General features: G+C 42.7%; 1 protein-coding gene across 1 annotated transcript; it reads left to right on the top strand.

The window, feature by feature from the left end:
* Positions 1 to 600: 600 nt before the first annotated feature.
* OLFML1 (olfactomedin like 1) lies at positions 601 to 14,898 on the top strand. The gene is made up of 3 exons (XM_054026635.1): positions 601 to 1,011; positions 3,826 to 4,114; positions 12,327 to 14,898. The coding sequence occupies exons 1-3, from the start codon at positions 886 to 888 to the stop codon at positions 13,103 to 13,105; spliced, it is 1,194 nt and encodes a 397-aa protein (XP_053882610.1). The 5' UTR covers positions 601 to 885; the 3' UTR covers positions 13,106 to 14,898.
* Positions 14,899 to 24,873: the final 9,975 nt, after the last annotated feature.

Below are 24,873 nucleotides of genomic sequence, written 5' to 3'. Positions count from 1 at the left end.
TTGGTCAAAGGATTCTGGATATGCATATGCATCCCCTTTTACTCAAAGAAAAGACCAAAAAGACCTAGAACAAATAAGCCTTAAAATTAATATTTCTTTTAACAAATTAAAACCAAAAACCTTACCCCAAGTAGTGTTTTTATTCCCAAAAGGGAAAAGTGCCAGAAACTCCATTAAATCCACAAGGGACTTTGCTGCTTCTATTGATTTTATGTGGGAAGGTGCTTGGATATTATGTTGATAGTATAAAACCCTAAGATAGATAAATGAGAGAAGAGCATCTTAATATTTTTCATTTTTCTAACCTAGTACAGACAGACATATGTACCCAGATAAACACTGAAAGTGAAGGAGTTGTTTTAAATTGCTTTACACTAACAACTGTGATTGTTCAGAACAACAACTACAGATATTATGGACTAGATCCTCAGCTGGTGCAAATCAGCATAGGTCTATTGACTTCAGTGAAGCTGCTCTGATTTACATCCGCAAAGGATCTGGCACTAAATATTGTTCTGGGTGGGGGTGGGGGTTGTTTTTGTTCTTATTTAATATAACTGGACTAAAGGCTCTATGTGACTCAGTACTGAACATCTGGGGTTGATCACAAGATCACAAGCTGGAAAGCATTCATCTGGCTTCTAGAAATAAACACATCTAGCTCAATGCTTTCCACAACTTTATTGTTTTAATGATAGACTGAAGGAGCTGAAACAGCCATTTTAAATCTTTTAATTCTTTCAGCTTTAGTATTTGTAGCCATTTTTTTCACATCATAGTATCATACAGTAATTATATTGATTTTAATTCTGAGGGGGCAGTTTTAGCGTGATTTTTCTTCCCATTATTAATTCTTTATTTTTCCCCACAAGATTTCATGAAACTATGGTAATCTTGCAATTCAGATTTTTATTAGTTTCATTTTTCACAAGTATCGTGGGAGAGGCCCAATATGTAATGCAAGATGAAGTACTAATGCATTACATCAACCGGCGTTTTCTATCTTTAGAGGTATGTGTTATCTGTATAATTGTGTCATAGGAATATTGTCTTGTTGCAAATATATTTGAAAGGTGGTGCATGTTCTTGCATATATAAACTGCATATATGTTAATCATCATCAGTAAAACAATGAATAATATAAACAAATAAAATAAACAAACTTTAAAAGTATGTCATGGTAACTAAAACCTGCAACTTTAATTATTTCATGTTATCATAGCATTATTTATCATATCATAACATTTTTATTTTATTTTATTTTATTATACTTAGCCAAATTCTTCTATCAATTGCATCTGTGTAATCCCATCAATAACATTTAGCTATAAGTGTTTAAATTGCTGTCACAGTATGTCTCCAGAATATTTGCATTTCCTGTTGGCATCAACAGGATTGGTGAAAAAGATTAATAATGAATTAGTAAGCACAGAAGATAGTTGGAAGCTTACAAGGCATTTTTCTATCTCCAGCTGAACTTTAAGTGTATTTGCATCTTAACATGAGACTGAAAAAATCCCCATGTGGTTGGGAGATTGCAAAAAGTTTTGGTTCTGCTAAATTTCATAAGATTACAGTCCCTCAAACAGGGCTCCCACTTACTCCAGTACCTGTCCTTTTTCTTCAGTTAAGATCACAGAGTATTGCTAATTAAATTCAGATGAGATTATTAAAAACAATTCCAGAAGTTTTGCATTCCTAGATCCTAAATACCAATGTACCATTGTGCATACTTTATTTAAAAAATGTGACACATACACAGTAGGACAGAATTTGTATGGGATGACTTACTAAGAATTGCTATCGTGCCTTTATTTGGTAATAATTTGTGTTAATAAAATAATTGTAAAGAAGCTCTAACAGTAGTCATTCCTGCACTCCTTGCTCATGCAAAGCTCCTACTGGCTTCACTCAGAAAACAGTGAAGGATTGGACCAATGTTCTCTCCCCATTAGGTGGGCTGGGATTAACATTTTACGAACCTACACAAGAATGACAATCATATACATTCAACTGTCTGTTTCCTCCCTTTTGCTTCACAGGAGAGAAAAGTTTCCCCCATCCTCCCTGGTTCAGACCAACCAACATCCTAAGGTTCTCGCATATGTTTGGACACCCATAGAAGTTGATATATGTGTAACTGTACAAGCAATGTGGACAGGGGGTGGATATCTCCCACCCCCACACATTTCAACTTGAGGGGGGAAATAATGTCTTTCCTCCCTTCCACACACACTTTTGTCTGGCTAAAGGAGAGGTGAAGGAAGAGGGGACAGTAGCAAGGGCAGAAAAGGGGAGCGGTAAATATTGGAGGGAGAAGCAGTCCTGGGACATTTGGGAGCATGGATGGAGGCACTTTGTGTAGTGAGGAGGAGAGATGGGTAGGTGGGCCTCTTGGTTCGGATTATGGTCATATGCAAAAATCCAAGTTACCACTTGGATAATTGTCATAAAATGAGCCGGGGAGCTATAAAATCCTCACCAAAGATTTCAGAGAATGAAACACATAGCACATACTACATGGTTCCCTTTGTAAGTATATTTATTCCTCAGTCATAGAAAAGCTCACCTAACACCCACAATGAAAAGCTTGAAACCTGTGTGTAAAGCACCACAACTGAGTACCCAGTTTTAACTAGTTAGGACTATCATTCTTGTGCATCAGGCCTGAGATACTGACACACTTTCAATAACTCATCTGATAGGCAGTGTTGCCTAATGGGTGGAGCACTGGACTAGGACCCAGGACACCTGGGTTCTATTCTCAGCTCGGCCACTGTTCTGCTGCATGCCATTGGGCAAGTCACATCTCTCTGTGCCTCAGTTTCCCCCTTTCTAAAGTGTTTTGAGATTTGTGGATGAAAAGTCCTATAAAAATCACTGGCTTTTTCAGCACCTAGCCTATTATGAAGTTTTGACAAACTAAAGGGGCCTAAAATTTAAAGAGAGGCTAATAATATTGGGTACCTTGATTTTTGGGTGGCCAATTTGAAACACCTTGAAGAGTTCTGATTTTTAGAGAGTGGGAGTTCAGCACTTTGTGAAAATAAGGTCCCTTTTATGATGACTCCAGCTGGGCACCCAAAATCACTAGACACTTTTGAAAATGTGTCCAATGGCAGGGTCCATTTGAAGTGATCAGGCAGGTAGGGCCTGACTTAAGATGAACTGATACTGAGGTAGCTGCATGGGTGTGCTGGTCTTTCAAACCTGAATTCCATTGCTCTATCTTCCATGATTTTACTCCCATAATTTTCACCATTTTGATACAAACTTTCTTCGCATATATTGATTTTGTAGGTCAAAATTTCGATTTTCCATTTTAAATGCTAGAAAAGAGTAAGTAGCATTAACTCTGGATCAGATATCTGCTGGGTCAGCAAAGGAACAGTATGTGAAATGTGGTTGCTTCCTGGATCCAACAGCCCCTGCTTTCACATTTTTATGAGACAGACTCAGCAGAGACCCTAAAGAGAGGATTTTGAGGGAACTCAGGGAGGGGAGTCATCCGTGATCCCTCTGTTCTACACCCCAAACCTCCAATGGGTTCTACCAGGACTCCCCTCTGCTGACAGAAGAAGAGCAAAGAATCTGGCCCTCAGACTTCATAGCAAGGGAGAATATAGATATTTAACCACAAGTATGAATTTCAGTGACTTTTTCATGCAGATTAATAAGTGACCAGGGATAATTAGTTTGAAATGAGAAAGGGAAGGGGGGACAGTGGTATTTATAAACTAACCATGTGTTAAGATCCTATCTATAGAAAATACACATGTTCACACAAGCAAATATATATTTATATGTTCTGTATTCTAATTCAAGAGCAGGCTGGAAAAATGCAACCAAGATATACTGGCTTATGTACAAGAATTCCATGACTTTTCAAGGAGGATGGTATCGCGCTTGGAGGGGCTGAAAGTTTATAAGGCTGAGTTTAAAAATGAAGTGGAGCATTTGCTAACAAGAGTTGAAAGAGCACAAAGGGACATTGACTATTTTCAATCAACAAGAGAATCTACTGCCTGTGTAGAAGTAGATGAAGACATGGTGGAAAAGCAGCTAAATGAAGACGCAGAAGAAAAAAGGAAAGTCAAGCTCATGCTTAATGCAAGTAAGAACTATTTACTTTTCAAAACTTAGATCTAAGAGAGCCAATTCTCTAGTCAATACATTTATGCTGATATGTCGATAAAGTATATTTACAAATGTGTGTTCTTTAAGTGTGATAATATTGAGCTTTCAGCAAAGAAAACAAATACACCAAAATGATAAGGGAAATGCTATAATTTAAAATATTTGTTATATACATACTGAATTGCATGTTAAATTGGTTCTTTGGAAATAGCTCTTTAATTGGAGCATTAAAAGCATTAAAAAAAACTACTAAAGGTATACTCGGGCAACTGTCACAGTTCCCAAGACAACTGCACCTCTGACCACTTTTTGGTCTCCTTAAAGGTATTCCACTTAGGTCTCAAGCCTCTAATCATCACCATCACGTGACACTCAGCCTCCAGACTGGGGATTTAGGCTGCACGCTCCTGCAATTCACTGCGATCACCTTAGCAAGTCTGAATTAAGTTCAGCATCTCATGCTTCAGGGCTACAGCTGGAATCTGTAGGGGGCCAGAAGCAGGGCCAGCCTTAGAGCTCAGGGCCCTATTATCAGTGGTCGCCATCAGAGTACTACAAGCTGGCAGGCCGGGCTGCCAGAGTAAGGGTGAGTGCGGGCAAGCCCGTGGCTGGAGCCCACCTGGTCAGCTGGGCAGGGTGATGCTGCCTGGAGCTGCCAGCCTGATGGGGAGGTGCAGGCAGCAGGGCTCACTCCTGTGGAGCCAGTGGGTCAGCCCCTGGGTTCCCCCTTCCTGCGGTCCTGGTGGTCAGTGGGTGTATGGCCAGGGGAGCCCCAGGCTCAGAAACTCCTCCCAGTGCAGCCTGGGCTGGGTGGCCGGAGAACAGCAGCTGCTGGCCAGCAGCTCAGATGTAAGTGTGGCAAGGTATGGCATTGCCACCCTAGAGTTTGCGCTGCTGCTGCTGTGTTCAGAGCTGGGTGCCTGGCCACAGCCGCTGCTCTCTGACCACCCAGCCAGTGCTTAATTTGCACTGGGGTTTGCCCAGACTGAGCCCTGGCACATCTTTTATTACAAATTAAGCATCGGGAGAGGTAGCAGGGCCCAGAGGCAATGGTGCGGAGAGCCCCTCCCCCATGTTCTGGTTTTGTTTGTAATCTCCTTTTTCTGAAGCATCAGGGATGGCCACAAGTGAAGTTGGGACATTGGATGGGGAGGGAAAAGACTCTGAAGTGGCACCAAGCATTCTCTCTCTCACGTGCTTAGCTGGCTGGTTCTTGCTCACATGCTCAGGTTCTAACTGAACACCACATGATGAGTCAAGAATAGGGTGACCAGATAGCAAGTGAAAAAAATAGGGACGGGGGTGGAGAGTGCCTATATAAGAAAAAGTTCCCAAAATCAGGACTGTCCCTATAAAATCTGGACATCGGTCACCCTAGTCAGGAAGAAATTTCCCCTCAGATCAGATTGGCAATGATCTTGATGGGATTTTCACCTTTCTTGGCAGCGCTGGATGTGGGTCATTTGCCATCATTATCTGGATATATCTCACTTAATCAACTTCCTGACATTGCAGGGGCTTCAAACATGGGTGTACCTGGGGCCCTCCTATTCTCTGCCTCTGGCATGTAATAGTTTAGTCTTCAGTGGGCTGTAATACTTTGGTGTAGTTTTAGTTGGGTTTTGTGTGTGGATGGTTGGTTGGTGGTGTTCGTGGCGTATGACTTACAGGAGGTTAGACTAGATGATCTGGGGTCCCTTCTAGCCTTAAACTGTAGGAGCTGCAGCCCTGTTCATTAAGGGGCAATGACAGGGTTAATCAGTGACCAGGCTAGTTCAAAGCACTATTTATTCAGAACAAAAGACATCTTAAAAATAATAAACAGCTTATACCCAAGCCTGGCTTACCAGGTGTCACCCACCTTGCATATCGAGACGATGGCAATTTTCAAAGTACTTCAGGTCCTTTCACAGGGCCTGTCCCTCTGATTCACAGTCTCATTTCAGTTCTGAGGTTGGGTAAGGGTGTTGACCGTTTTTTTCCCTGCCACCCAGAATGCACAAGTTCACAGACCTTCTCTTGAGCTGAAGAAGTATGTCATTTATTTGCTGCTTCAGTGAGTGATCAGTCCACTAAAACAGAGCATAGCATAGGGCTGAATGCAAGCTCACAGCCACATTCAGGTGCGCGCCTTAAATACATTATTACAAAGCTGTTCATTATATATTGTATAAACACTTTTTCTGCCTAGCATTAAGATTAGTTTGCTAACCCAGTTGTTTACCTGATCAGATTACTGGGTCAGCTTTTCACCTGGCTGTTCTCTTTCCTTGCCAGACAAGCAGGCATCTTTTCACATATCCCAACACCTAAAACATACATTCTACATATTACATCCTTCATGGATTGATCCTGCTCCCTGTGTCTAAGGTGGTCATTTTATAGAGCTCTGGGTTCTTTGTTTGTCAGGCTTGTAGATGCAGGTTAAACCAGTCTATACAATTCCCCAGGCAGCCGAAGTTTCTCCGAACCTGTTATCTGTCCAGGAAGTTGCATTAATTACTTCCCAATTATTTTAGTTCCTGCACGAAACTCTTTAGCTCCCACATGGACCCAGAATACCATCCGTAGTCCATAAAATACATAACATTTATAAACTAGATACAATAGTCTTTAGATTTTCCATATGTCCACAGTATCTGTCACAGCAACATTCCAGGAAAAACTCTAGTGTCTCACAGTTGGTTGCAGCTGTGCCAACTAATTAAGTGGCTTACGTTTTTTTTGGGTCACAGCCTCAATACTAAGGATAATTCAATAGACATTGAAACTACTTAATCTACCGGTAAATTTTCCATATATTTTAATATTCTCTGTAATTCCCTATCAAGATCACACAGTAAGCGACTTGGCTGCAAGCAAAATTCAATTTTGAATTTGCAAATTCAGCATGTAAATGTACTAACATGTAATATAATATGAAGTACATATACATTTTATGTTTTATTGAAAGCCCTTATCCTCTTAAATTTCATCTCTAAATAGTATCTCGCCCCTATGAAATTCACTAATTGATGCAAATTATATGCAGTATGTATATTTTAGGTGGTATATTTTATTTCCAGTCAGAAGCAGTGTGAAATCAGAAACACACAACAGAAAATTTAAAAATTGGAATCAGAACCTTTTTAAAAAGCTTCAGGGCAGATCCTAAGGTGGTATATATCTGATTTCAGTGGAGCTAAATCAAATTACATCAGGCAGGGGTTCTCAAACTGGGGGTCAGGACCCCTCAAGGCGTCATGAGGTTATTATGTGGAGGGTCACGAGCTGTCAGCTTCCACCCCAAACCCCGCTTTGCCTCCAGCATTTATAATGGTATTAAATATATTTTAAAATGTTTTTAATTCATAAGGGAGGTTGCACTCAGAGACTTGCTATGTGAAAGGGGTCACCAGTACAAAAGTTTGAGAATCACTGAGCTAAGAATCTGCTCTCTTAATCTTTGTCAACATGCTGTCAAAGGGTTAAAGCAGGTGGTAATAGTGATACTACTACTCTTCTCACCCTATTTTCAAAGCCTACTCCTATACCAATGGTTCCCAAACTTTAACAGCCCGCGAACCCCTTTCACTAAACTGTGAAATCTCGTGAACCCCCTCCTAAAAATGAATATTTTCAGGGATTTAAGTTTAACTTTCCTCAGTGTGATGGATGCCCCAACTGCCCGACCCCGCTCTTCCTGGGGTTCAGGCTGCCAGTCCCGTGCTGAGCGCTGGGGTTCGTCCTGCCGGCTCCCCCGCTGACGGGGGCAGGGCTCAAGCTGCCGGCCCCAACTGCCCAGCCCCGCTCTCCCTGGGGCTCGGGCTGCCAGCCCTGCATGGGGAGCGCTGGATTCGGGCTGCCGGCTCCCCTGCTGACGGGGGCAGGGCTCAGGCTGCCAGCCCCAACTGCCCGGCCCCACTTCCTCTGGGGCTCGGGCTGCCAACCCTGCATGGGGAGCACTGGGGTTTGGGCTGCTGGCTCCCCCGCTGACGGGGGCAGGGCTTGGGCTGCCGGCCCCAACTGCCTGGCCCCGCTCTCCCTGGGGCTTGGGTTGTCAGCCCCGCGCGGAGAGCTGGGGTTCGGGCTGCCAGCTTCCCTGCTGACCGCCGGGACTTGGGCTGCCGGCCCCAACTGCCCAGCCCCGTTCTCCCTGGGGCTCGGGGTGTCTGCCCTGTAACCAGGTCCCACTGCTGTCTCCAATGCCCAGGGTCCTCTGTCCGCCATTAGTGAAATTTTTCTGGCGAACCCCCTGTAACGTTCTGCGAACCCCCAGGGGTTCGCGAACCCCAGTTTGGGAACCACTGTCCTATACCAGTCTCCAGTACTCTGAATTTCAAAATCTGTTCCTTTCTAGATCTAAGCTTGTTTGAATATTCAGGCACTTCCTTTGACATGCAATAAAAAAATAAATTAGATGGTTTTTAAAACGTCTCAGGGTAAAGACACTGAAAATTGTTTCTTTCTAAAAATAACTAAGCTAAAATTACCTGCCTTTTTACATCTTTCCAGATGTTGAAAAGTTGTTATTGATAGTAACACATTAGTATATACTAGCCGTCCATTAACCACATCATATTTACAGGTCCATTATCAATTTCCAGATTTTACAGCATTGCTTGCTAGTGTTTAAGGTCTTGCTGCCTAGGTTTCCAGCTGTCTGTGTAATACACTTCCTGCTGCTTGAGGTAATTCTTAGCTGACACCATTATTTAAAAGCAGAGCCATGAGTTCATTGATATGTTTAATTGTAGTCATTGAGGACCAAATTCTGGTTCCATTGAAATCAATGGGAAAACTAGTAAGGATGTGGCTTTTAGAGCACTTAGATAAAGTCATCTGTTAAATAGTAAGTGACTCTTAACCTTAACAATAGCAGAGCTGCCACTCCACCGTAAGGGGCATGGTATAAGTCCAAGGTGATTGTGTTTGGTTTGGATATGTACAGACACTCACTGATTCTGCAGGAAAAGTGATTGATCTTCCAACCCTGCCGTGGTTGCGAGTGGGATATGGCATTCCTGCAGATTAGGCATCAAACTGCCTTCTGGGTCTGATGGGGGTAAGATTTGGAAGTATCCTGGGGCAGTAGAGGCGTCTCCAGTCCTTCATGTTGGCTGCAGTAACCAGAGTGTATATGTAGGGGGTATCAGTATCCACAAGTGCAAAAAAGGGTTGCTTTCTGGCGGCAATGTGAGTATTTCTATTGACTTCAATGGATTTGGACCAAGTAAAAAGAGAGAAGGCTGATGATGCAACAGAGTTTGCTTTTGTCTTCTCCGTTTCATCTACTGCCAGAACTTGCTGCCTTAGGGGCTTGTTTATTCTGTTTGGCTAAGAAGGCTGCACTTTATTAAAAGACATTCTTTAACTGTCAAGTAGTGTCTCTTCTAATTTGTTATTGCCTTTGGCAAGCAAGCGGTTTACTCCTCTAGCATACATTGTAATAACACGTTTGCTGGAAGGGCTAGGCAGTTGATAAAGATTGAGAGTTCCCTGGGCAGGATTCTCCACTGCCTTGCACCTTGTAGAGGTGTTAATATCTTTGCAAAGTGGGTGTAAAATGCTACCAACTCTGAATTACCTACTTATTCTGGTAGTAACATTTTGCACTCACTTTGCACTGGTGTATAGGACTACACCACTCCGGCAGCCCCACAGCCCTAGTCCCATGACATGCTGTGATGGGTTCAGTTACAGAGACCTCTTGGGACTGTCACCTGATGTGCTGAAATTACCTCTGAGCCCATTTTCCCTGATGGCTTGGGACTCCAGAACCCTGCCTTGTTGAGTCAGACATGCCAGCCTGCTGCAACACAGACCCAGGTCTGAACCACGCCCCCAAAGCTGCAAGCTTTAACTAAAAACCACTCAGCAGGTTAACTATCTCCAGTACTCAGATACCCAGTTCCCAATGGGATCCAAACCTCAAATAAATCCATTTTACTCTGTATAAAGCATATACAGGGTAAACTCATGAATTGTCTGCCCTCTATAACACTGATAGATATGCACAGCTGTTTGCTCCCCCAGGTATTAATCACTTACTATGGGTTAATTAATAAACAAAAGTGATTTTATTAAGTATAAAAAGTAGGATTTAAGTGGTTTCAAGTAATAACAGACAGAACAAAGTAAGTTACCAAGTAAAATAAAATAAAACACACAAGTCTAAGCCTAATACATTAAGAAAATGAATACAGGTAAATCTCACCCTCAGAGATGTTCCAATAAGCTTCTCTCACAGACTAGACTCCTTCCTAGTCTGGGCCCAATCCTTTCCCCGATACAGTATTTGTTCCAGCTCAGGTGGTAACTAGAGGATTTCTCATGACTCACAGCCCCCTTTGTTCTGTTCCACCTCCTTTTATAGCTTTGGCACAAGGCGGGAATCCTTTGTCTCTTTCTGGGTTCCCCCCCTTTCTTCTAAATGGAAAAGCACCAGGTTTAAGATGGATTCCAGTACCAGGTGACGTGGTGACATGTCCTGTGAGACCCCACGCCTCCATTCTTCCCGGCCTGACTCACCCGAACACAGAAAGACTTACAAGTAAACACAGCCATTTACAATCAATTGTCCTAGTTAATGGGAGCCATCAAGATTCCAAGCCACCATTAATGGCCCACAGTTTGCATAGTTACAATAGGACTTCAGAGTAATACTTCATATTTCTAGCTTTAGATACAAGAATGAAACATTCATACAAATAGGATGAACACACTCAGTAGATTATAAGCTTTGAAATGATACCTTACAGGAGACCTTTTGCATAAACCATATTCCAGTTACATTATATTTACACTCATAAGCATATTTCCATAAACATATGGAGTGCAATGTCACACATGCCTCTAACTTGAGTTATGGTGACATGGAGCTGTTGTTTTGCTGGTCCTACACATTCCATGGCATGTCCCAAAGCCAGAAAGATACCTGACTTTGGGATCTGGCTGATTTCTGGCTCTTTTATGTTGCAGGAGTGGTGAAAAGGGGCCAGAACAAAACCGAGAATTGGGATCTTTATATTCTGGCTTCATATTAGAATGCTGTATTTCTTCCTAAGGGTGTTATATTATTAAAGGGGCAGGGGGAAAGAGGGTAGGAGCGAGCCCCTGAGATAGTTAGTATGTTAAAATTCAATAGGTCAGACTTTAACCTGTAGGTCTTTTATAAATAAAGATCTTGATTTTTCTCTTGTGCTGCTGTAAACCAGGAGTAACCTCACTACAGTGAATGCAGAGACACCTGTGTAAAACTGGTGTGAGTGAGAGAAGAATCAAAGCTGCTGCTCTGTGTCTCCTCTCAGTTACAATAATGTAATCCTGTTTGGGTGGCATTGGTGTAACAGAGCAGAATTTGGCCCCATGTATGTCGTTGAAGATAGGTAATGAATTTACATGGCAGATGTTGGTTCTACGCAGAGGTGAAAGTGAGCCAATCAGGTCTGGTCCAGCATACAGGTAAGGGCCGGTACACAGCTGACCGTACCGGCAGGGCCACTGATGGGGGGGGGGCAAAAGGGGCAGCTTTCCAGGGCCCGGAAATTTAAAAGGGCCCGGGGCTCCCGGCAGCAGCTGGAGCCCCTGGCCCTTTAAATCGCTGCCACAGCCCCGGGGCTCCTGGCCGCCGTTACCCCAGGGCTCCCAGCCGCCGCTACCCTGGGTCCTTTAAATCGCCACCAGAGTCCTGGGGCCTCCGGCTGCCGCTACCGCTACTATGGGGCTCCAGCGGTTATTTAAAGGGCCTGGGAATCCTGGCCGCCACTACCACTACAATGCCAGCAGCTGGAGCCCCAGGCCCTTTAAATTGCCACCAGAGCCCCGGGAGGTGGTGGCAGCTGGGAGCTTCAGGCCCTTTAAATCGCCGGGCCGCGCTGAAGGGCTGGCTGGGGGAGTCTGGCCTCAACCCCGCCCTTTCTGCCCGAGGCTCCGCCCCTTCTGGTTGAGCCACCCCCCCCACCTTGCTCAGGACCGCGACCGCCTTACGTACCAGTAAGTCTCTTAGGTTACTTTCACCCCGGTTCTACGATATGAAATGAGTTTCGTGACTACTTAACATAGCAATTTTGTAGCCACATTTACAGACATTTTGGACATACTCTACTCAATGGATGAAGGGACTAAGAATTCCAAAGAGAGGGAACAACCAGAGGATTCACAGTCATTCTAATTTTATAATCCTTTATATTTGGATTGTTTTCTTACAGGCTGTGACAACATGCTTGCAGGTATCAAGTCCATAAAGATAGTTAAGAAGACTGGAGATATGCACGGCTCTTGGATGACAGATCCAGGCAAAGACCATATGAAGATTTATTTCTTAAGTGGATCCAAGAATAATGTTATTTTGGAATTTGCAAATATTCGGGCATTCACGGAAAGGAATCATAAGCTAACACCACGGAGAGTTAACCTGCCATCTTCCTGGCAGGGAACTGGCCATGTTATGTATAATGGTTTCCTGTTTTATCACAGATATGGCTCCTTAAATGAGATAGTTAAATATAACATCCAGAGAAGAAAGGTAACTGATAGAATGCTCCTGCCGGGTGCTGGACAGATTTCTGCCTATGAACTGTTTCCTGATACTAAAATAGATCTTGCTATTGATGAACAAGGGCTGTGGACAATCCATGCAGAGCCAGACACGAGTGGAAACCTTGTCATCACTAAAATCAACCATATGACTATGACTGTAGAGCATACTTGGGATACATCATGCAATAGCAAGAATGCCGAAGCAGCTTTTCTGATGTGTGGCACCCTCTATGTTGTGTACAACTCTCCTAGTGGAGGCACATCTCGGATCGAATGTGTGTACGATGTCTTAGACACTATAAATACGTATGAAATCCCCGTTTTACCTTTCCCCAAACGTCAGGGTAGCCATTCTATGATACATTATAACCCCAAAGAAAAGCAGCTATTTGCCTGGGCTAATGGATCCCAGATCCTTTACAAACTTCAAACAAAGCAAAAAGTTTAAGATCTTCAGGAACTTTTGAAAGATGAATACTAAAATAAGCTTAAGGTCAATGACCGAAGTTCTCTTCTCAGTTACCATCATGGAATATTCCCCTGGCTTTTCCATTTGCTCATTGTTAGATGCTTTATATATATATTATATATATATATACATACATACATACATACACCCATTTTCCCCCGAATTAAGGTTCATATGCTCACTTCTGCCTGGGCCCAATCTCACACCCATTAAAGACAATGGAAAGACTCCCATTGATTTGAAAAAGAATGGTATCAGGCTTCATATACATGCAGCAGGTATCAGTGTTACAGTATTTAAATGATAAGTGAGTGGCATTATGTCTCCCCACAGCCACTCCAGCCACTCGCAACCTGCCAGCTGCAGGTCAGAGTTCCAGCAAGCATGCCTCCTGCAGCAGCTATGTTGTATAGGGTGGCACCATGCTGGGGGCCCGGGCAGCAACTGGGAGCTGAAACACCTCCTCTCTACTACGCCGATTGCCCCCAGTTGGATGAATTTGGAAGGAAACTTCCACAAGTTCAAACTCACAGAGAGAAATTCTCTTCTACTGTAAATTGACACGGTTCTATTCAGAAGTCAGTGAAATTGTGTCAGTTTACACCATCAGGGAATTTGACCCAAGGGTTTTCACTCCCATACATGGTTTAATCCCATTCAATGCAACATCAGGCTCTGTACGAAACACATATTTGAGCAAAATCCTTATATTCACCTCAGTCAGTTTATTAAAAGTAATGAGTAAGGCCTAAAGGATTTGCCCCATACTAAATACTCCCAAGGTCATCCCATTAATTTTTTTTCAAGTGAGTGTAGGGCCTTGATTCAGCATAGCTCCTAAGCACATTTTAACTTTAAGCACCTGCTCAGGCCCATCAATGCACTTATGCACCACTTAAGTCTCACTGACTTCAATTGACCTTTAAGCACATGCTCAAAGTTAAGCCTGGGCTTAAGTGCACTGCTGAACTGGGGCCTTTGTATTTGTGACAGGTACAGATAGACAGCACTGAACAAGAATATCCAAAGTTGTAAAAATAAATATTGAAAAACAACAAAGAGTTCTGAGAGAGATACAAATCCTATGCCTCAGGGCATAAAGCAACCTCTACTACTGGGGCTAGATGGAAATTTCATCTGGAGGCACGTTATCTCAATTTGCCCAATTCAAGGCTTCTTACGCCTTCGTTGGAAGGATCTGGTACCGACTGCTATCAGAGAGGAGTTGCTGGATTAGATGGACCATTCATCTGATCCAATGTGGCAGTTCCTAGATTAATTTCAAATGTACCTGTATGTATTTTCACATCCAGATTTAATTGGTAATGATGAAAAATTGTTACCCATTATGAGTACTGACTCCAAAACTGCTATTACTGCCCCACATTGACAGTCAAAGCAGAGAGATCAGGGACTGAATAGGTTTGGTGACTGAACTTCCCTTTCACCAATGGAAAGCTGGGGCAGTTGCCTCAAGTTTAGGGATGAAGTATATTAATCAGTGAGACCGATGTGGGGAAACATGCCTTGCTACTGACCATACTGCCTCTGTTCTGTGAGTAAACCAGATTTATCCATATAAATGTTCAATCCTTTTTTAATCCTGCTAAGCTCCTGGCCTCAATGACTTCCTGTGGCAATGAGTTCCAGAGTCTAAATGTGCTATATGTGAAGAAATATTTCCTTCTCTGAGTTTGATGTCTTTCAGTTTTATTGAATGTGCCATTATTCTTGTGTTATCAGACAGATTGAATAAAAGTTCCCGATCTACCCTCTGTAGACCATTCATTATTTTATATTTTATATACTATTATGTCCCCTCTCATTTGTTGCCTTCCTAAAGTAAATAATCCCAACATTTCTTACTCAGTCTTTGAGAGTTTTCCCATACCTCTAACCATTCTTGGCCCCTATATCTGCACACACTCTAATTCTGCAATATACTTTAAGAAACAGGTCACCAGAATCAACACAGGTGAGGGCATAATATTGATGTGGACTGGCTTTATGACCTACCGATAAATTCCAATAGTATATTTGTTCAGAATTAAAACAAAAAGCAAAATAACCCTTCCCTCCCCATACCTATCTCTGTAACACACAAGTGGCAGGTTCAGTTTTTGGATTTTAAGAATGTGTGCATTACAGTTTAATAAAATTAATTGATGTGGGGAAAGCCATACTTCATTGAATCCACAGAATAATCACATTTTGTTCTTTAAGAGTAAAGGGCTGTTGTTGCTTTCTAAAAATAATCTCAACAGAACACCCAAACATCAGGGAATGATGTTAAAAAGAAAATACAACCAAAAGAATACAAGCTACTTAGTCACAACTAGGTCTAAGCTGATATACTTTAGCAAAGAAACTCCATAATCTTATAGCCCAATACTAAGGCAAATACAAACAGGAGAAAATATTGTGCATGGACTAAGGAAACTGTTAATGACTTCTGTGTGACAATGGGGAATGTGGGTGAGATAATATCTTTTATTGGTAAGAGAGTCAAGATTACACAAGTTGGTCCAATAAAAGATATTACCTGACCCACCTTGTCGCTCTAATATCCTGGGATTGACAGGGCTACAACATTGCATACATGACCATAGGCAAGTTGCTTGTTAACCTCTCTGTGCCTTAAGTCTCTCTGGCTGTAAAATGAAGATAATGATATTATCCACATTTGCCAAGTGCTTTTTAAGAGACAAACAAAGCCACTTGAGTTTGAGGCTGGATGAATCTGCTCTTTTACAGAAAGTATTCTAGTGAAGATGTTTTCCTTACTGTTATTTGCATGAGGAGAATGTATTTTGTTATTATTCAAATCATTCCTAAATTAAGAAGAGACACAAGGTGTTTGCAGTGTTGCTGTAGCCATGTTGGTCCCAGGATATTAGCGAGACAAGGTAGGTGAGGCAATATCTTTTATTTGACCAGCTTCTGTTGGTGAAAGAGACAAGCTTTCAAGCTTATGCAAGGCTTTTTCAGATCTGGAAAAGGTACTCAGAGTCTCACAGCTAAATACAATGTGGAACAGACAAACATAAGGAGTTATATGTTACATTACGAAAACACTAATGATATTTTTGTACTTTCTCCCCTCATACCTTCGTATTTGCAACAACTAGTGATGGGTGAACCTCGAAGGTTCAAACAAGGATCTATTGTAACCTTTTTGCCCTGGAAGTCTATCAAAACCAGGTTTGCTTATCAGGGCCGGCTCTAGGCACCAGCAAAACAAGCTGGTGCTTGGGGCAGCACATTTCTAGGGGCGCCATTCTGGCGGCAGCCATGCCGCCCCTAAAAATGTGCCCCGGCCGCCCTAGCTCACCTCCACTGCTGCCGCTCGTGCGCCACGGCGTGCAAAACAGCTGATTCACGCGCCGCTGCTCACCCTCCCTCCCAGGCTCTCAAACCTGGGAGGGAGGGGGAGATCCCGAGCGGCTGCGGCGCGTGAAACAGCTGATTCGCGTGCTGCTGCTCCCCCTCCCTCCCAGGTTTGAGAGCCTGGGAGGGAGAGACCCCGAGCGGCCGCAGCACGCACTGCTTCTCCTTCTCCCCCTCCCTCCCTCCCTCCCTCCTAGGCTTGAGAGCAAGGGGGGAGGAGGCAGGGCTGGGAATTTGGGGAAGGGGCGGAGTTGAGGTGGGGCCGGGGGTGGGATAAGAAAAAAAATGAGGGGGGGCGGCCAAAATTGTTTTTGCTTGGGGCAGCAAAAATCCTAAAGCTGGCCCTGTTGCTTATGCATTCTCAGTATTTCCTGGTTTGGCCCAGAATGGAAATACTGCAAGAACAAACTTCACTGCAGTATTTAGTACTCCTTGGTGTGAAAATGTAAAAGAAAAATGAACAAATGGTTCAGGTTCAGTTCATGTTTGGGGCAGAGTTTCTTGTATGATGTTCTCAGAAAGAGTCTGTGAATAGACCACAGTAACTCCTCACTTAAAGTCCTCCCAGTTAACGTTGTTTCATTGCTGATCAATTAGGGAACATGCTCATTTAAAGTTGTGCAATGCTCCACTCTTACCTTGTTTGGCTGCCTGCTTTCTTCACAGCTGGCAGCCTCCCTATGCCCCCCATCTCCCCACAGCGCCTCCCGCCCGCCGGCAGACCCCGGGGATCAGCGCCTTCCCCCTTCTTCTCCCGCCTCCTGCCTGCGGTAATCAACTGGCTTGCGACGTTTAGGAGGCAGGAGGGAGGGGGGAGGAGCGAGGACTCGGCGCACAGACTCCCCCTTCCTCCTCTGCCTCCTGCCCGCGGCAATCAGCTGGCTTGAAGCATGCAGAAGGGAGGGGGAGGAGCGAGGATGCAGCGTGCAAAGTAAGGGGGAGGAGGTGGGGGGGAGAAAAGGTGGGTCAAGGGTGGGGGCTGGGAGGAAGGGCTGAGGGTTGAGCCCCCTGCCAAGTCAGTGTCTGTGCTTGCAAGAACAGCAAGAGGAGCAGCCAGACAATCCATCCTCTTCCACCCTCTGACTCCACCACCTCAACCAAGCTTCATACTCAGCAGTGATGACTGTAGTATTAAATTGGTTCTTTAAAATTGTTTAAAATGTATATAATGCCTTTTGTCTGGCCAAAACAAAATTCCCTGGAACCTAACCCCCCCACTCCCATTTACATTAATTCTTATGGGGAAATTGGATTCGCTTAACATCGTTTCACTTAAAGTCGCATTTTTCAGGAACAGAACTACTTAAAATGTTAAGTAAGGAGTTACTGGATTCAGAGAGCTGGGATTCCTGAGTTCTAATCCGGACTCTGCTATTGATTTTTTGGCAAGCCACTTAACTTTTAAGAACCTCAATTGCTCCCATCTCTAAAATGGGGATGATATTATTGACTGACAGCCCAGCCCAAAGTTCACTGAAGTCAATGGAAACTCACACTGACTTCAGTGGGGTTCACATCAGGAGCAGGCCACTGCTTCATAACTAAATAAAATATTTGTTAAAAGCTATACAAAGTATTACGGTCAGTCATTGGCAGAAGTGGGAATAGTGTTTTGGTCCTTCTGGCTATCCACCCTGTGTTTATGACTATTCAGTAGGGCTAAGCACGTGCTTAAAGTTAGCCACATGCTTAAGTATCTTGCTGAATCCAGTTCTTATCCAGTGGACCATGTTTGGGGGAGGCACCCCAGAGTCTAAATACGTCCATAAAAATGCTCAAATTATGGATTTCTGAAAGCCAGTCAGAGAAAGTGAGGCCATTTCCCCAAAAACAAAACTGAGAACATGAAAATGTCTGTAAAACTAATTAGTAACAATTGTGAGCAAAACTCCATGGGGACATTTTCATCCATTTCTAACAGCACTACTTTCACAGCTTGAAAATTAAATCTATTTCTTTACAGCCTTAGCAAAGTTTCTTTTTCCTCTCGCAAGCAAGCACACAGTGACTTATTACTGTAGGACTGCTGATGAGTGCCACTGCAGGTGGCTGGTAATAAAGTTTTATTATTATTAACGGGGCCTGTCTGAGCGGTGGGCAAGCATGGCACATGCCCTCAGTGCCCACATCCAGTGATCCACCATACAGCTGTGCTGCCCGGCTTTTTTTCCCCTCTGTGGTGATTGGACAACTATTATTTTCTCCAGTGGGAAGTAGCCATGAGGGCTGGAAGGGGCAGGGAGTGGTGCAGCCCCTAGACTTCCAGCTGTTTGAAATACATTCAAATATTGCACCTACAGGTGCAGCCCAACAGCAGTTTCTGAAAAGCAGGAGAACGTGCTAATTAATTTGTTCTCCTTCTTGCATTTTATTTGATGTGGGAGGGGAAAAAACTGTCCTTTTATAACTATAACTGAAATTAACAAGTTTATCTAAAACCAACCTCTAGGTAAAGAGTCCAACCACAGCATTATAATTGTTAACATATTTAACGCACCCAATGGAAACAACTATTTCTACCCCAGTTATAATGTAATTTAGAACTATGCAAATTAGGAAGAACCACTTCACATTTTCCATTTGACTTACAGTAGTAGCAATTTGTTGGCAGCAAACTAAATCCTGTGTTGATTATATTGTCTGTTAATATCTTTTTTGTTTTAAATACAAAACATTATAACATACAGCCTCAGAAGGTGGTAGTCTGCTACTTAGAAATAATTGGATTAGTCTGTCAGAAAAAAAAAGTAATTTTAGTCAAAATGTTTTGTCAGTAGATACATAATTCTTTGTTCGCACCTTCCCTAGAAAGGACACAAGACCAGTAGATGTTGTGCAATGCTAAAATATTAATTAAGTGAGAAAAATACTTGCATATCAAGGAACTGAAAGGCAGAAAAGTAAATACATTATTAAAACTATGATATATATATATAGAATATCAGCAACTAAATGATGTGGGGGAAAGCCATACTTCAATGAATCTACAGAATAATCACATTTTGTTCTTTAAGAGTAAAAAGCTGTTATGGTATGGTAGTAAAACTATATGTTGCACATTTTATAGACCAGACTCCTAAATACATTCTGGGCCAGAAATACTTCCAGATCAAGTCTACATCATTTTGCAATTAAATATTTCAGCATTTATAAGAAATGCCATTTTCCAGTATGTTAAATAAATATATAAAAATTGACTATTTCTTTGACAGGTGTTACATTTTAAACAAAAAAAATTACCTAGAAAATACTACAAAACAGAAAACTATCAGTCATAAAAACTTCATGAGGGGAAAAATACTGGACAAGCTACAGACACAAGTCTTAGCATCTAGAGAGTATCTGGTATCCTTCTGCAGATAATATTACATTAATTAATTCAACAGATCTGATCACTAGGTCTTGGCACACACATAAAGGCTTTAATTGGTATTGCAAAAAGTTAAACCCCCTCCGCAAGCATAAGGCATCAATCAAAGGCTCTGAAAGAATGCTGCATTTAAGTTTCTTAACTGGGAACACAAATCATATTATTTAACAAGAATATTTCCATGAGAAACTGTCTACATAGCATAGATGTTCTCAATAGATGTTATTCTTACACTGGGTTTTTGCTTTAATAAAGGTAGTACTAAAACATAGATTGAATCCTACCTATAAATGAACTTGGGGGAAATTAAATTTGCATAGCAGAGTTAGATTCATTCAACCAGATGGCAATGGATTAAAGTTGGATTTTAAAGAGATTTATGGCTCTATATCTTACAATATATAAGAACAAACCTTAAAGCACATTTTTTGTCTAATAAAACACTCAGAGATAATTTACACTTGCCAATTCTAAGAATATATCAAGGATTGTGTTCATATCATATACTGGATAATCCACTAGTGGTCCCTACACTGCTGGCTCTGCCACACTCCATAATTTCAAGTGAGGGCTACAGGACAGAATACCCATTTTATTTTCTTGTGTAGATATAAGATTTGAAAATTATATTGCATCACTCAGATGACTGGCTATTTTGTGAAAGTTGTAAAGATTTACCTTGGCCTTGGCACACTGCATCTTCCCAAAAAACCTATTTTATCATATCCGCAAGATGTATATTGATGTCACACTGGCCTGTTTGCCAACACATCTGCAGTTGGTGCAAATAAAAGAAAATGACTTGAGGACAGGTTGGGTATTTTACTTAAAGCATGAAATTGTCGCCCTCACAGACCTGCATGCAAACCACTGCATAGGTCACAAAAAGGGAATGTGAGTTTGCAGATTTTGTCCAAGACAGCACTTCCATGGCTGGCGGGTATAATAGGCTGCCGCGGCCACCGGATCCACGGATCTGGGGTTTGGCGGTGAAGTTTTTGCTTTATTATGCCCCACGCAGGTTCCAGGGTGGCGGAGGAGGCACATGGGACATATCAAAAGTGTCTTCTAACAGATGCTTTTCCCCTAGGCCGGTTGGGTCTGGGGAGGGGGAGGTACAGCATGGCTTCGGCCAGCCCCGGGCTCCTCCAGGCAGGGGTGGGGGATACTCCAGGCTGCAGCTGGCCCAAGCTGGCTCCTCCAGCCAGGGGGGGAACGCTCTGAGTTGTGGCTGGCCAGTGGCTCCTCCGAGCTGGGGGGGGAGGGGGGGGAGGAGAGGGCTCCACCCACCACGCATGAACACTTCCCCTCCCCCCACCACAAGTTCTGGCAAAAGAAGCCAACAACTAGAAAAGTATGGTTATCCCAGCCTATCATGTTTGGTCTGAGTTGTATTGTATTAATTCAGATAGAATAAATGGGCCCAAAGAGTCAAAGGTGTTAACATGACCCAGACTGCCCAGTCACTGTTCAACATTAAACAGTGTTAAATAAGGTCTGGCATACAGATACTGCTTAGTACTATGGCAAACATGCTATTAAAATCCTTTTATTAAAGATACAGAAAAGAAGGAAAATCAGAGCATTTTAAAAGGAAGTATTAAGTACGGCTTTCATTTTAACAACATCCCTTGTTCCCTTTCCCTTCAGCTGGAGAGAAACTTTAAAGGAAAAACCCACTTGTTTGGCTGTCTCTTAGATGGTATCAAAGATGGTAATAATTGTTTTTTGCAAGGAAAAGAGAAGAAATTAGCTGAAATGGGCTGGCACTATTGTTAAAATCTGATCCCATTTCCTAGAAGACAAACACACACAAAAAGGAAGAGAAAAGAACACAGCACAGATAGGAAATGCAGATTCTCTGGTGCTGACTTTTACTAGCAACTTCGCTGCTAGAAAAACACAGGTTACAGCACATGTTCGTAACAGCCACCCAGAGACCTGGCATGTTGTGCCAGGGTCCAGCTGTTTAGGGCATGACATTTAGCTGTCTTTCCGATCACAGATTGATAGCATCACTGCAAAATATGCAGTCTTGGCTGGCTAAGCTACACTCTTATTAGACAGAAGAGAAAAGGAGACAGACAGAAAGGAAAAGAAACGAAGAAGAGAAGGAAAAGGACACTGGGGGGGGGGGGGGAGGAGGAGGAGGACGGGTAGACGAAGTCTCACATCCCAGGTTGTGTTTGGGATTTAGCCCAAGCCGGTGGAGGTGGCTATATCATCTGAGTCCTTCTCTCCAGACCAGTCTGGTCAGGGCACCTCTCAGGATTAGGATGAAAAGGGTCCAGGGTCCCAGTAGATGGTTGGGGTGGCGGCAATGATGGTGAAGCTCACTCCTTCCCCTTCTCTCATTTTTCAGTCAGTAGGTCACCCTCCCACTCTCTTTTTTAAAAGGACCCCAAAAGGGAATAATGGGTGGAATAGCTCATCACCTTGTTATTTGGTGTACCAATTAGGCTCAGTTTCCAACACACCTATTTTGGTTTGTTGATTTCCAGTCTCACACCATTCTTGTTTACCAGGCACGATCTTAACACAGTCCTTGAATTATATCAATAGGCCTTTCTGTTTGGACTAATCCAGTCTGTCTCTTTTTTTTAAACCTTTTCCCATCAACATTTGTTGTTATGACATTTTATGAACGTTCACTCACTTTTCACAGTTAAGCTCACAATCAGGTAAATTTGTAGGCCCAATCATGACAAGAACTACACTCACAGAGGTACATCAGGGAAACTTGTACAGTGACTGCACTAGTTCTATTCATAAGCACCACATTTACTGAAAGGATTTTTAAAAAATAAGAGTATGAGTTCCCTGGGAACGGAAAGGCAGCTTTAATAAAAGGTATGCTGCATTGAAAGACACCTCTTGTTAGCATCAGTTAGGGTGACCAGATGTCCCGATTTTATAGGGACAGTCCCGATATTTGGGGCTTTTTCTGGTATAGGCTCCTATTACCCCCCACCCCGTCCCGATTTTTCACACTTGCTGTCTGGTCACCCTAGCGTCAGTACCAGCTCAAGCACATCTAGGTTCCCCCCGCAAAGCCATTTAGTTGAGCTACTTGGCTCCAAGGCTCGACCTTTTCCTCTCCAGCCCCACTGCCTCCAAGTCCCATGCCATTTTAGCCTGAAACACCCAATTTCCCCAATCTCGTACGGCAACCAGGAATTGAAATGTGTTCAGAATTGGTGTGTTTGTAAGTTGGCTCCTGTTGGAGAACAAAGTGTCCTCTGTTTCAATAATCCTTTTAGGTAAAGGAATGCTGCCATGTGCTATGAAATGCCCATTCCTTCTGCCAATTCAGGAAGCAATAGACTGGGTCCAGGAAAACGTAGATCTCCTGTTTGGCACGAAGGCCCCAACCCTGCAAACATGCATCTGAAGGACGGCTCACGGTAGTAAATTACACACATGCATAGCTGTTGACGGGATTGGGGCCCACCCTACTACTACCATCTCCAGAATGGCTTGTTCTTTTCTTTTCATGTTAAAAGCATGATGAGAAACATGTGTGATATGTTTCCATTTATATGAGCTCTTGTGACATTTAGCACAGTTGAGCATATTACATGCCTTGTCAGTCTTGTAATTTCAACAAATAATTTGTTAAACACTTTTAAAAATAATTTACTATAGCTCATTAACCAATAACCAAACTGCAACTGATTAATAATATATTATGAACCTTTTTTCTTATTAACCTTTTGTTTAACAGTGAGTTTTGTACTAAGAAATCAACATAAGGATGTACACTTATTTCATTCCAAGTATTTAAATAAACATGCGTGAGTGAGTGCACACCACTGTCCTCTTCTGCCTAGCCAGTTATTCCCCATTTTGTAGCTGTGCATTTGATTTTTCCTTCTAATCTAAAGCATAGTACTCTGCACTTGTTTAGTGAGAAGGTCTGATGACCAGCTGGCTTAGTGGTCAGATCCTGGCCTTGTGGTTTCTGCTGGCCTATTCATCCCAGAGGGGTCCCTGGCAGTGGTCTCAATCACTCCCGCATGCTCCAATTTCTCCCCCAGAGGTTCTCTCATTATGGGGTGGTGGGAAGGAAGAGGGGGTAGAGGGCCTCAGGCCCATTCTGTCCACTAGGTCCCAACCCAGGGCCTAGGAGTTTATCAGAGCATCAAGACCAGTTATTAAGCTACCCCAAAATATGTTTTCCCCTGGGTCCCTTCTTACCAGTCTGGAGCTCCTGCGCTTGAGGCATGGTCACTGGCTTAGCAGACTCTCCTCACTCCTAGTGTCCTGTTCAATCAATCTCTTTTTGGGCTTTCAGCTGTAATAAGTCAATGTTCAGTTGTAAACTTCTGAAAGAACATCCATAACGTTTTGTGCAGAGTTAGGAACATTTCAGAGTTACGAACAACCTCTATTCCCGAGGTGTTCATAACTCTGAGGTTCTACTGTATTCTTTGAACACAGTCTTATCTGACTAAGCACATTCAAGCAACAGTGCATGAATTTCAAATACACATGATCAATAGAGAGTAAAGAATTTTTAAAAAATGAATCCCTCGTGTTTGAAGAAAGATAGTCCTGCCAGATGACATTATGCAAGCAGGAAAAATGAGAGGCTAAATTCACTGAATAAGTTACTTGCTTTGACTTATTCACGAAGTCTGTTTCTTACTCATTCATCCCCATGCAACAGTGAGGAAGAATATGTTTCTTGCATATCTAAAACTCCCACTGAATTCAATGAGCATTTTAAGAGCACTGGGAATCAGGCCCTATATGGGCATCATTGCTTGGATTTTTAAAGAAACCTAAAGGAATTACTCTGGCAGGCTTCTTTACACTCTTTTGAAAATCCTGGCCAAAACACAGGTAACAGTAACATGACATTGAATACCAAACAGCTGAGGGCCCCTTTGTAAGAAGAGGAGAGACATTTCTTATCTCTTGTCTTTGAATCGAAATTCAGGTCTGGACTGAGAAAAAACAATTTATGAACAATAAAACCAAAGAAAGG

The sequence above is a fragment of the Malaclemys terrapin genome, chromosome 4 (genome assembly GCF_027887155.1).
Source record: "Malaclemys terrapin pileata isolate rMalTer1 chromosome 4, rMalTer1.hap1, whole genome shotgun sequence".
NCBI classification, from domain to species: domain Eukaryota; kingdom Metazoa; phylum Chordata; order Testudines; family Emydidae; genus Malaclemys; species Malaclemys terrapin.
Note: the sequence above shows the minus strand (reverse complement) of the source record. Positions and strands in the feature narration are given on the sequence as shown.